The sequence below is a fragment of the Choristoneura fumiferana genome, chromosome 14 (genome assembly GCF_025370935.1).
Source record: "Choristoneura fumiferana chromosome 14, NRCan_CFum_1, whole genome shotgun sequence".
Classification (NCBI taxonomy): Eukaryota; Metazoa; Arthropoda; class Insecta; order Lepidoptera; family Tortricidae; genus Choristoneura; species Choristoneura fumiferana.
Window position 1 is genome coordinate 13,273,818 of NC_133485.1, and position 13,899 is coordinate 13,287,716.

Here is a 13,899-nt window from a genome sequence, read left to right on the forward strand (position 1 = left end):
CAGCGATTTTTTTTGCCAAATCATTTTGTTAGTGAGGTTTTACAAAAATACGCGTCAGAGCTGTCTTTCATGTGAAATATTTCCATTATAACCCACCACAAACAGTGTAACTTTAGTATTTTATAATAGGAAATATAGTCTTTTAAGACATAGGGTCATCATATGTATCAAAATATTAGTTATTATTATTCAAATACCATTCTTCAAAAAGTCTAAATCTGTCTACTTCATCATTTTTTATCTCATTTGTTGTGATGTATTTGCCAATAAAACAATTTTATTATAAATCTACAGGAAATGTTTAGTCTGTAATATTTTTTTCAGCGCTTAATAATAGCTCATTTAATTTTGACAATTTTCTAAACTTGGGTCCTAAATCGATTATATAACCGCGCGCGTTAATAGTTACGACTCAGAAAGCGCCGGGCTCTCCCAAGGAACGGACGTATCGCTCTGCGCCTCCGCAAGGTTATCAACCTTTACTGCAAACACCCGATAGTTATAGCGTGTCCGCAATTGCTTGATACTTGATAAGTAATTTTACATGTTAAAATTAAATGTTTTAAATTTTCGCAATTTTCACTCAAACTAATACGGGTAGATGCATTTTACATTTCACAAGCATTTATTTAACTTGCCATATTAGTATGTATGTTAGTATGTAGTGTGTAAGTATTAACTAAATTTGACCCACTTCCCGATTTTTGATTGAGATGAAACTTTGCGTGCATGTGTGAATAAAATGACAATGTAATATTATTATTATGACATGAAGCTGATCTGATGATGGAGCTGGAAGGTAACCACAAGAACTCTGTAATAAAACGACATAACCCCATCGAGTTTGGGCTCATTAGATTTGTCTTGACGAGTCCTAGGTAACCAGGGACAAAGGTACAGTCAGCAAAAAAATATTGTATTAAAAAAATTAAATGTAACTTAAAGTTATTAAAGCTTTTATTTAACTTGCCCTGTTAGTATGTTTGTTAGTATGATAGTGAGTATGATATAAAAGTAAATAAAATCTTGTTGTACAGTAAAAGTCTTATATTCTTAGATATGGGCAATAAACGAAAATCATTTGGGATGAAAAAACACAGTACTGTTAACACAGTATAAGCTGCTTAGAAAAGGTTATTCATCATTATTAATTACCATTACTGTAAATCCAAGATAGAAATCTAGTTCCACAAATATATTTTTTTGTTAAATTCACTCCAAATCGGAATTAAGGTTACTGTAAAATTACTGTTTTTACTACCATTAAAAGGTTATAGGTTATATACTACCATTAAAAGGTTATTTATCAATACTAATTCCCATTACTGTACATTCAGGATCAATAATAAATACGTTTTTGTGTTAAATTTAATTCAATTCGGATTTATGATAACATTACTTTCTTGATTTTAAGATTGCATTTATTTTCAGACGGAAAATAGAACAGGCTGAAATGTCGAATATACCTAATCATGAGATTTCTATAAGTCCCAATATCCATACTAATATTATAAATGCGAAAGTAACTCTGTCTGTCTGTCTGTCTGTCTGTCTGTCTGTTACGCTTTCACGGCTAAACCGCTGAACCGATTTGGATGAAATTTGGTACAGAGATAGAATAGACCTTGGGAAAGAACATAGGCTATCTTTTATCGCGAAAAAAAGGTTTTAGGGGGTTGAAATAGGGGGTGAAATTTAATATGGTGGAAGTTCGTCGCCGTCGAAGATAAAACCATGAAACTTGGCATTTAGGCCCTTAATAAGAAATAAATCGATATTTGTTCGCGCGTTTTTTAAAATTCTTCCTGTAAGGGGGTGAAATAAGGGATGAAACTTTATATGGAAGATCGTCATTGTTGAAGATAAATCGATGGTTCTTTGTGAAACTTGGCATTTGGACATTATAAGAAATAAATAGATATATGTTCAAGCGTTTTTGAATTTTTTACCGGCGAGGGGATGTTAGCAGAGGAGATGATGCAGTGTTAGCAGTGCCCTTAGGTAAAGCTCATAGCAAAATGTACGCAATGTGGGGTTATTATAGATGGCTTATTGACATAGACAGTCAGACATGAAAAATTATGATTTCCAGATTTTTCTTATTTATTGTGCTATATAAGAGCTACCTTTATGCAAAAAAAACAAGTTTCTAGGAAAGCCGGAAGTGCCCTATAACTTTTTCTGTTAAGGCGATTTGTATGGACACACCTTTTCAATGACTGTAGCTTTTGATTGCCTTGACTAGAAGTTTGATTTTTTCACAGCTTTCGGGACTATTCACCTGAGTTTAGAATTTTAATCTCAATCGATACCGATACTCACGTGTTTACAACATAGAGGATCTTGACAGACAGACGGACGTACGGACAGCAAAGTGATCCTATAAGGGTTCCATTTTTTCCTTTTGAGCTACAGAACCCAAAAACATTTTCCCGGCGCTTTCAAAATTTCGACCTATAAATATGGGGATGAAAGTTCTTAAGGAATTCCAAAAAAATTTACTATAAGTATGTTTATCGGAAATACGTGTAGCTATGCTTAGTAAAAATGCTGTTTTAATTATAATCCTACCCTCCTAACCTTACAATAAAGGACGTAAGGTGTCAAGAGTTCACTATGAAGAATAATAATTAGTCTTTTGTGTTGGTAGGGTAGAATACACGTCGTATGGCTAAAATGTGGCTACCACAAAATATTTATGTTTTACCAAAGAACATGGATGTATGGATGGATGGGAGAACAAAAAAAATAGTTTATATTTATAGCAATGTGTTAAAATAGGTTATTTTCAGTAAACTGTGGAAGTTTCTATGTGCCATTATTGGCAGAATAGGTATCCTAAATAAATTAAATACTTCCCAAAGTTATTATTCCACGTGGACGAAGTCGCGGGCAAAAGCTAGTGTAAAATATATGATGCATTTTCAACTTTAAAAAAATTAGATTTTGCCACAATTTTATTCAATAATAATACTTTTGTCTAGTTTGCACAGTATTTTATTAGGTACGTACCAAGTGAAATCATATAAAATGTAGATTATTGTTTATTAAACATTCCAGGATACTACTCAGTTTTGATATACTGTCTCCGAACATGTACGATAGCTAATGAAATTTCTGTTACTAAAATGTCATTGGACTCCGTAGTCCATTAAATTAGACGCCTTACGCATTGTTTAATAATCTACTCCCAGAGAAGTCGACTCCATCTGATCTAAGGACTCCATCTTAAAACCCTCGCTTCGCTCGGGAGTTAACGCACGACACCCTCGCTGCGCTCGGGAGTTAAATCTGGAGTCCTTCGTTACGCTCAGGATTCAATACAGTACCCGTGACATAATACCTATCCCCGTAGTGTACAATCTACTAATAGTATTTTATGCCATTGTTACATAAAGAGGGGTCTGAAACCATAGTGTGGGTTAACGATACCAGCGAAGTGAATATCGTTATAGCATCACACGAGTGTTTTAAGGCCTAATTATATAAAATTTCATACAATATTTTATATACACACATTATCGCCGAAATATATATATATATATATTAATTTATTTACTAAGTATTACGTGCCCTCACACAGTATACCATCATATACGTAAGAAACATTGAAACTAAATATTTTGCGCGCACTGAAAAAATATTTTTTTTATTGCCAGCTTTTTTTACTGACTGTAATTTTTATACGTTGTTGCCATCTAGGGCCAAAGTACTTGTCAAGACGAATCAAACGAGCCCAAAGTCGATGTGGTTATATAGATTTATTACAGAGTTCCTACGGCCACCTTCCAGCTCCATCATCAGATCAGGCTTCATAAATCATAATAATATACTGCATTGTCATTTGATTTACACACGTATGTAAAATTTTAACTTAATCTGAAAACGCATATTTAGTCAAGTTTAGCTTCCAAAATTTTATACCTACTAATAACTAACATACTAACAGGGCAAGATAAGTAAAAAGCTTGTAAGTAATAAAATAAATTATTATGTTAAGGAATAAAAATATTTATATCGCAACAATTTTTTTTCTTAATTTTACTACGACGGAAAATGTACAACGATCAAGATGTGTTTAATGTTTCGGCAACGCTCGCATCGTACGCACACAGCAAACCGTTGTAGTGTGCGGGCGAAACACGGGCCGCGGGAAGGACATCGCGCCAGTGACGAGTTGGGACAAAATGTTTGCGCGCTCATAACATGAAAATATGAACAGATTTAGCACAAAAAAAGAAAACAATAGAAAAAGAATAATCCAGACAGCAAAAACGCAAAGTTACGTAATCAGGAACAAAGTAATTGGATACTTCTGACTGCAGCAGGTTTTAAAGCGGCACATATCTAGATCCTCATAACGCTGTCGCCGTTCATTCATCAACCTCCCCACGAGCCCGATAAAAATATGACTTGACGGTAGTCTGTTTTTGCATGTGGCAACACCAAAGTCTGACGGTTTTTTCTAAAGCTTCGTTTTCACAAATAATGTGCGAGGATGTGTTGCGAGAAATGTGTTTTTCATGAACCAATAGGAACTTCATTTACCTCGCCTCGCTCAGCAGTTCCCACCAGAGATGTGCTGTTCGAGGATAGATAAATAAAGCGTTTCTATTGGTTCATGAAAAACACATTCCTCGCAACACATCCTCGCACATCTATGGTGGAAACGCAGCCTAATGATGATAATTATTCTGATGAGGATAACTATTATAATTATAATATATCATTGTGGCTTTTATGCCCAGGTTTGTACACGCCGTCAGCGGACTCGGACAGCCTGTGCGGCGACAGCGGCTACATGAGCCTGCCGCTGCGCGCGGCGCCGCCCGGCGGCGTGCCCGTCTCGCCCGGCCCTGTCAGGTACACTACTAATAAAAAGGCACGGCCAAGAGCGTATCGGACACGCCCAAAATAGGGTTCCGTAGCCATTACGAAAAAATTAAGTAATATTTTTCTAAGGATTTCGTATTTTATACGGAATCTTCCAAGTTTAGGTATATTTTATTCCTTAGGCTGCTATTTATTACTTTGTTTACTATGTCTGGTGTACAATAAAGAGTCTTTGTATTGTTGTATTGTATTGTTACTCTTAAACTGCCTACTAATAATTCTCAAGCAAACTTAGCCGTTATAGTTTTCCTTGAAAGTTTGATATACTTACTACCATTCTGAATTTTTTAAATTCCACCCACCGGTTTAGATTTTAGAGAGAGGGGGGGGGGGACGTTCGATTTTTATGAAAATTTGCACTTTAAAGTTGAATATTTCGCAAACATATCACTGAATCGAAAAATCGTCTTAGCAAACCCCTAATGGTTTCAAAAGACCTATCCAACGATAGTCGATACCCCACACCATAGGGTTGGAAGAGAAAAAAAATCACCCCCACCGTACCGTATTTTTAAAAAAAAAATTTATTGTACCATTTTGTCGGCATAGTTTACATATATATCCGTGCAAAATAACAGCATTGATAGTCCCTGAGCAAAGCCGCGGACCGACGGACAGACAGACAGACAGACATGGCGAAACTATAAGGGTTCCGTTTTTGCCATTTTGGCTCCGGAACCCTAAAACGACACGAAGATGACGATATTGGGTTTATTACTCAGCTGCTCTGCTTGGCTTCTGTGCCCAACGAGCACTACTAAGCCTTCACTGTCTGTCACAGTGTTTTCCTTTTGTATGCTAGTCTGGCTTGGTTGGTCCTTTTTGTGGCGCTCAATAACAGGGTGTCCACTTTATGAAAAGTCAGGGAAGCTCAAGGTGGTCAGGGATAGTCAGGGAAAATCGGGGAAATTTACTAAAAATCCAATAAGTCAGGGAAAAAACTCGTGATTTCCCAAAACTTAGCTCGATATTTTGACACCGGTCATTCCAGTTCTGGGCGACGTATTAAAGAGTGGCACCATAAAAACAGTCAACGATAAAGTGAGCACGTTCGGTGTGCAGTGAATTCCCATCATCGGGTCTGCTTAGTATCGTGGGTAGTTAAAAAAAAAACATATAATCTGCTTTGAGATGTACCTACTTGATTGGTCAAGGAAATTTAGAAATGTGGTCAGGGAAAATTCAGGGTTTTTTTTGCAATTTGTAGTGGACACCCTGAATAAATTTCTGTGAGTCTTAGGGCAGTTTCTGACTAGGTAGTCAAATCGCATAAGCTATTTTTTGAAACCACGTGTACGCGCGTATAGGTGCGGTGCGCATTTATTTTCTTCGAGCGTTGACGCGCATAATAAGCTAGCGTAAGTGCGAGCGAGAACGTGTCCTTTCAGATCAGCGTTTTATACGCGCGTATAAACTCGTTTCTGGAAGCGCGTATATGTGCGCCTTTTACCACACGGTTTAATGGAGCGCGCGTGTAAGTAAAAATGCTAGTCTGAAACCGCCCTTAGTTTGATGTGCATGTTTGTTACAAGCTTTTATTTAGTTTCACCTGTCCCCTACGAATAAATAATAAGTCAACCTGTCCCGTTTTCTGTCTGTCTGTAATCAAATCTTGCAAGTTAAATCCGATCGACTTCCAGTAGTTGGATTGACTTGAAATTTGGTATACTTATGTAACTTGCGTGATAATATAATAAATAATCTGGTAGTCACATCCTGGTAGTCCGGCCAGGATCGTCTCCGTAGGACGGAACTCTTCAACGGTTAATGGCATCGACTTGAAATTTGGTATGCAAATGCAGTTTAGGTGACAATGCAAGTACAGTCAACAACAAGTACAGTCGGCAGAAATATCTTATATTAAAAATGATATTTTTTACCAAAAACTTTTTTTATTGTTGTAGTTCTGTAGGCGAGGGCAGCGTTGCGGAGGGCGGCGTGGCGTGGGCCAGTGACGGCGGCGAGGAGCGGCGCTACGCCGCGCTAATGGAGCGCCTGCACCACCATCAGGCCGAGCGCGGCGAGCACACCGCGCACGTGCAGCTCAGGTCAGGGGGGGGGGCTAGCGGCAGAGTCTAAGAGGCACATTCACTTGCTATACAGTACCTAGTCGCAACAATATTTGATATAAACAAAATGGTCCTTCGAGCCAGATGTAGACTGAAAGAAAGCGTAAACCTCACCGGACAGCAGCGGGTCGGGAGTGCGGTGGGCCTACTTACGTGGCTGTATGAACAAAAACACACCGACGGCGGGCATGGGGCGGTTGCGATCCGCTCCCAACCTGCTGCCATCCTGGGTGTGGTTTAAGCTTTATCGTGAATACGTTTGCAGGTACTTCCTCCAACTGATGACGGAGGCCAGCTGCGTGGAGTGGGCGCTGGTGGTGGCGGTGGCGCTGCGGGACGCTCTGGCCGTGCTGCGCACGTGCAACGCGGCGCGCGCGCCCGACGTCAGCGTGGCCGCCGCGCGCCGGCTGCGTGCCGCGCTGCAGCACGTGGCCGCTTGGAGCGACACCGAGTGGTGAGTGGGCGCTGGTGCTGGCGGTGGCGCTGCGGGACGCTCTGGCCGTGCTGCGCACGTGCAACGCGGCGCGCGCGCCCGACGTCAGCGTGGCCGCCGCGCGCCGGCTGCGTGCCGCGCTGCAGCACGTGGCCGCTTGGAGCGACACCGAGTGGTGAGTGGGCGCTGGTGCTGGCGGTGGCGCTGCGGGACGCTCTGGCCGTGCTGCGCACGTGCAACGCGGCGCGCGCGCCCGACGTCAGCGTGGCGGCCGCGCGCCGGCTGCGTGCCGCGCTGCAGCACGTGGCCGCTTGGAGCGACACCGAGTGGTGAGTGAGGAGCGACCGATATTTTCAGATCAAGAAATGGCAGAAAAGTATTTTTTTTTTGGGTTGAATCGTGTTAAGGACCAAAGATGTCAACAAAAGAAGGAAAGAAAGAGGTCGGTATTTATAATTTACATGGTTTTAGTTTTTAAATTTTATTTGAGGTCCTTTATAGGAGATGGCGGATGGCGGCCCAGACAGTGCCGGTCACCGGTTATAAAACCCGGCTGCACTGCAGGTCTTGGATCTAATGAAGCTGACGACCTATGCAGTATACTAACGTCATTTCTCTTGGACAGCCTGGGCTACCGGCCGTTCATGATGGCGATCAGCAACCAGATCCCGTTCCTGACGTCGGTGATCAACACGCGCGAGCGCCGGCTGTCCATGGTGGCGCCGCGCACGCGCACGCTCAGCACCAGCTCGCTGCAGGACCCCAAGCCGCCGCCCGACCCCAAGGGGGCGGTGCCCGTCAAAGCGCAGGTGGCACAGGTCTGTACTGTAGCCTCCTAAGACATAGCGTACAACATTAGGTGACACAGACCTGTAGTCTAGTGTGAAGTCAGGCTGCTGACACTGTCACAGTATTTTGTTGTTGTTTTTTTACACCATCGACACCATAGATGAGAGTGTGTATACTGGTAAATCGACACGCAACCTAACCTAATACCAGTGTTAGGATTATTTTGCAATAGAAATAAATACAAAATGTGAACGATTTCGAATATCAAAACTCGAAAATGTATAAATTTTTCGCGGGTATACATTTAAAAAAAAAACAAAACAAATAAAATTTCTCGATAACGGTAAACATTTTTTTTTGATAATTGCCCAACAATCTCCCCTTTTAAGTTTGTCGTACTTCTTACGGGACATCCTGTATAATTAGAAAAAAAAAACTTTACAATGCACTTACTCGGAAAACGCCTGGTTCTGTGAGTCAACATATCTATAGACATCACACCACATGTCTTAACACGCTTTCCGACAGCGAGCGTCTACCGTAATAGTTTTTAGTTGCTATAAATGTACCACAAAGCAATCACTTAATATTATTTTTTCTAACACCAACACTCCGGAACGTGGTGTTGGTAGAAACTAGTTACACGATTACACTTACGCAATGCCTCCGATGACGGTGATCTTCCAACTCCAACATCTTGAACTACGCTACGCCATCAAATTGCATATATTAAGGTGAATGTTTGATGTATCTAATTCCAGGAAATCAAGCAGAGTGTGCGCAAAGAGTCTCCCAGTTCAGTGCCAGAGATAGCTCCGAGCGTGGTCGCGGTGCCCCCTCCACCGCCCCCTAGAGAAGACTCTTCCTCGAGCTGCGTTCTTATGTAAGAGTAGTCCTATACTTACTGTCAGTTGGTGTTATAATATAACATCCGAGAGTTTATTTGAAACTTCATTTCTGTAAAGTGACATGTCGATTCTTTTGTTTATTAGCTATGGTATTTGGCACCAATCAATCGACATACTTTTTATGAGCTGTTAAAATTCGATTCTCCTATAGATTTTAGCAATTGTGAGCTGTAACACTAATTATTTTCCAACTCAAATAACCATTTTATTGATTTCATACTAATTAAAAATCTAATTTTACAGTTAATTGAAAATTAATCTGACCGTCAAGGTTAAAATAAATAAAGTGTTTCTTTATTAGATTTGCGTCTGGAATTATTGGTGTCAACTATCCTATTGGAACTTTTTTTCACGCCGTTGATAATATATGTAATAGCAAAAAATTTCAGAAGTCTTTGAAGAGAATCAAGTATTTAATGAGCATGCCAAAAATAAAAAAACAAGACAGATTTACACTATATAAAAGTGACAAAATTTGTATTATTTTATTTTATAAATGCTGTGGTGCTGCGTTGTCACGTATTTTTAATATTTAACATCTCATTAAACTTAAATTTCCTTATTTATTTTATTATGTTACTAGTCTTCTCTGATAAACTAAGTAATTAATACATTTTCTATTATTTATTAAAATTTATTTTCAAATGATGAAATTATTGATTATGATATTATAATTATTTATTTCCAAATTGATAATATTAAGTAGGTACTTAAATTATTAATCATGAAGATTAATACAGGAATAAGAATTAAATTAGATTTGTCTTCCGTCTCGATACTGAATGTTGAATACTTGTATTAGTAGAGATAAAAAATTCGTTATTTGATTAACCACCTGTTAGCTAGAATAATGTGTTATCTCAAATAATGTTGCCATTGCAAGTTAGTTACTAAGACTTATGTCGTAAATTTCATGATCGCATTGCGAATTATCTTGAAATAACACGTTTTAGTAAATGGGCGAAATTAAGGTAGTAATTACATCTGCAGTTTATTAATACTCGGACGTAGATAATTTTATTCAGGACACTAGGGGTAGTTTAATTATTTATTTTAACCCCTGTTTCACCATCCATTGATTAAGTGTATTTGACGGATACTTAAATGTGATGCCGTCTCCGTTTGTTTTGTTCGAATAGACGGAGACGGCATCACATTTATCCGTCAAATAAAATTAATCAATGGGTTGTGAAACAGCCCCTTAGTGTGTTATGAATTCATATTATTTTAAACTCTAGCTAAAATTATAATGTATATTTTATAAAATTCACACATATTTTTTTGAGCAATAATTATATGTTCTGAATGTAATGGATATCAAAATAGGTGAAGCAATATTAGATTTAATTGCACATTGTGGTTTATTGTGTGTCAGAAAGTTTGCTCATAAATTCGAAGTAATTATTTTTTATTTATGTAATTGATATTTGTTTTTGCTCAATAACATTAAATCTCAGTAATAGGTTACTGATAAATATTTACTATTATTATTTTTTCGTTACAATTTCCCACCACATCGGTGCCAGTTTTTCAATAGGCTTATTAAATAAATGTTTATAAATATTTTAGTACAAATTATTGTTTATTTTGTAACCATAATGATAATTATTAAAATTATTTAATCATTTTCTTTCGTAGTCTTTAAATTCAAGATAGTCATTGATACGTTCAAAAGTTAAAACTCTTTTGTAAGTTTTTTGGAATGATATTATAATTATATTATTAGTGTGTAAAGCCATAAGAATAGTAAGGAAGTACTTTATAAAGTGACACTCTGTAGGATACTTAATACTTCTGTTTTACTAGGTATCTAAGATGTGTATACAGTTTTCTGCTTGATTACATATTAAATATCCTTTGACTCCATCGAGAAAATAGCCCTCAATGCCTAATTTTAGAATTTTCCTCTATCTACCTACGCTACTCCTATCTACGCTACCACGCATTTAATTTTTTCGACTTTAGCTCGGTCATCTCTATCTTACTGATTGGCTAAAAATGAAATGCTTGGTATCTTTTAGTTTATCTGTCGCTCGTTTCACCACTGTGATGCCGTCTCTATTTGGTGTCCGAATATACAGAGACCGCGTCACATATATCTGTCAAATAAAATATATCGTCACTACTTTGAAAAATCTCATATCTAAGATCAATATGTCAACAAAATTGAACCTTGACGTAATGTTCATAAAGTTCACTCGGAAAAATTATCTATTTAAAATCTAGGAGTTTTTTTTTAGTAGTGACGATATCAATGAGTGGTGAAACAGTCCCTAATAGTTAATTGAATTGAACTAGTGATTTTATCTATGGGGTGTCACGCTTGTAACTTTTATTATTCTTATGCATTGAAAAGTAAAATAGATCACATTCCGTACTTGGTAGGGATTAACAGTAATATTATTGTCAATTAACCAGGAAAACTTAATGATACTCCGTGTTACAGTTGACATGTAAGGTGCTACTAAACGTAAGCATTTTTGTAATGAAAATGTAATAGTTTTTCGTTGTATTCAAACTGGGGCTTCCGTTGGTGCGACCATCATTTTATCGCTTAGATATCACAAATTAAATGATTTTTTAAATGAATCTTGCAAATCCTACTGTAATAGGTATTTTAAATGCGAAGGTTTGTGTGTGTATCATTTAGGTATTCTTTCAAGCTAAAACGACTAGACAGTTTGGCATGAAGAGCTAAATGTCATTAATAATAGGTACGCTACTTTTAATTTCGAAATTCCCGCAGGATCGGGATGTATTCATGTAAAATCTGGAAATCTGAACTGTCAAATCTAGAGACGTGAAGTTTTGCACGAGCATCTTCACGCACCACGATGTAATTTTTGGAAATTCTGATGAGAATTTATTAAAATCCCGGAATTTCAACTCGATTGTCATACCCCGGTTAAGCGTACTATAATGGATACTTACCACCAATTGGGATGTTCTAATTTTTGACAACGTACAATAAATAAATCGAAAATCATTTGGAGAAATAGGCTTTGTGAAGCGTTTTCAGAAATCAGATTCCAAAAATATGATAAACTGAATTAAAGAAACAAAATTTAAGCAATGACTTTCATTTGACCCCTGCAGTGTCCCGTCACAAAGGCGGTTATAAAGCAGGTCTACACTCTGAAGCCAATTGACAGTTTGAAATGTTGCTGTCCTGTTTATAATAGCAAAGAGTGACAAAGATAGAACTTTAATCACATGATGCGCACCCGGCTTTAATCAGTTGTCAGCGATAAGACAAATCAGTATGGCAACAGATTATGTTATGTACGACCTGAATTTTTCTAGGCAATGGAACGTGGTGTCTCACTGTGACGTCATCCAGCGTATTTCGTAAAAAAATATAAAAAATTAAATACTCATCCAAATTAAAAATCGATGAAAATGGTATCTTAAAATATCATATTCTTTCCAAAAATAAAAGAAAAACTATAGGTCATTTTTTTTTTGGTGCATCCCAATTACATTGCTAAAGGAACACCTCGGGAACCCAGCTTTGAGTGTTAAATATTTAAACAGTTATTTTATGTTAGCGCCATCTAACACTCCTCTACTACTAATATCTGTCAATTTTTATAATAAGTCAAATTTTAGTTCAAATTGTATTATGTACGACGCGCTTATCTTATGAAAGATTTTGTAAATGAGACATCCATGTAAATTGCATTCATGGGAATTTATTCATGCCAAAGTTTATAAAATATGTTGTTGAAGCTATTTTAGAATTTAATTTTATTTATACATGTGTTTTGTTCCAATACTAATAGAGATAAAGATGGTCCCTAGAAGTGACACCAAAAGTAAAATAATAAGACTGCGTACGCACTGTGCGGCTAACCGTGCGGTCTGAGCGCGCCGTCTTTTTCTTAGGTGATACGAAGAGGGACGGCACGCTAAAACTGCGCGGCTAATCGCATAGTGCGTGCGTCAGTGTTGGTGCTATAATGGGAGCGCCAATGTTCGCATACTCTTCGCAAGTCATACCGTAATTTTTGTCCGAATCATCGTTTGTCATAATTTTTTTCCCATTGAAACCTTAAAATTTTCTGAATTTTTTAAATGGCCATCCTATTGAATACTATAGGTTAGGTTAGGTTTGTTTTATAACAATTCTGAACAATTATTGAATTCAGAGAAAAAAGAGTTATGACAAACGATCATTCTCACAAACATTACATTCGGACTTTCGATAAGTATACGAACCGATACCTTGATCAAAATTACAGTTTTCCAATTATTGACAAATTCTTTTGATCTTTAAACTACTTATTAATTTAGTTTGACCTTGGTTTTAGGGACACATTGTATTTACTGTAGCCGAAATGGGCATCGATGTCGCCATTATCGCCATCATATTCAATGGGTATAATTTGTTCAGCAATATTATTTAAGACGATACATGAAATTATTTCCATGGTTGTTGATTTTCAAAAGCAATAGCGTTCCATCAGCTTTTAGAGTTAGGTACAAAGTTATGGAATAGAATTTTATATGTGGTGTTTTGTAAGAAATCATTTTATTGTATATATTTTCCACGTATATTAGAAGTACAAGGAATAAATTAACATAATTGATAACATGCAGTTTTATTATATTATTCTAAAACCAATCGCCTGTGCTGTGTTCCTATCATATATCCCGTTTTGGCTTCAGAGACCACGTCCGTATTGTCTTACGCGCATACAATCACAATGACATTCATCATCCATGTGTACCGCTATATTATATCATACTAGCTGTTGCCCGCGACTCCGTTCGCGTAGAAGTATGAAAAATAGTTACGTCCTATTCT

At 37.5% G+C, this 13,899-nt stretch overlaps 1 protein-coding gene across 1 annotated transcript in view; it reads left to right on the plus strand.

Moving 5' to 3' along the window:
- The window catches only part of Rich (Guanine nucleotide exchange factor subunit Rich), a 48,572-nt gene extending 34,888 nt beyond the window's left edge, over positions 1 to 13,684 (plus strand). Inside the window, exons 24-28 of the mRNA XM_074097844.1 lie at positions 4,749 to 4,863; positions 6,798 to 6,941; positions 7,228 to 7,416; positions 8,021 to 8,213; positions 8,946 to 13,684. Coding sequence (XP_073953945.1) covers positions 4,749 to 4,863; positions 6,798 to 6,941; positions 7,228 to 7,416; positions 8,021 to 8,213; positions 8,946 to 9,071 — 767 coding nt within the window. The 3' untranslated portion in view covers positions 9,072 to 13,684. The remainder of the gene's footprint in view (positions 1 to 4,748; positions 4,864 to 6,797; positions 6,942 to 7,227; positions 7,417 to 8,020; positions 8,214 to 8,945) is intronic.
- Positions 13,685 to 13,899: the final 215 nt, after the last annotated feature.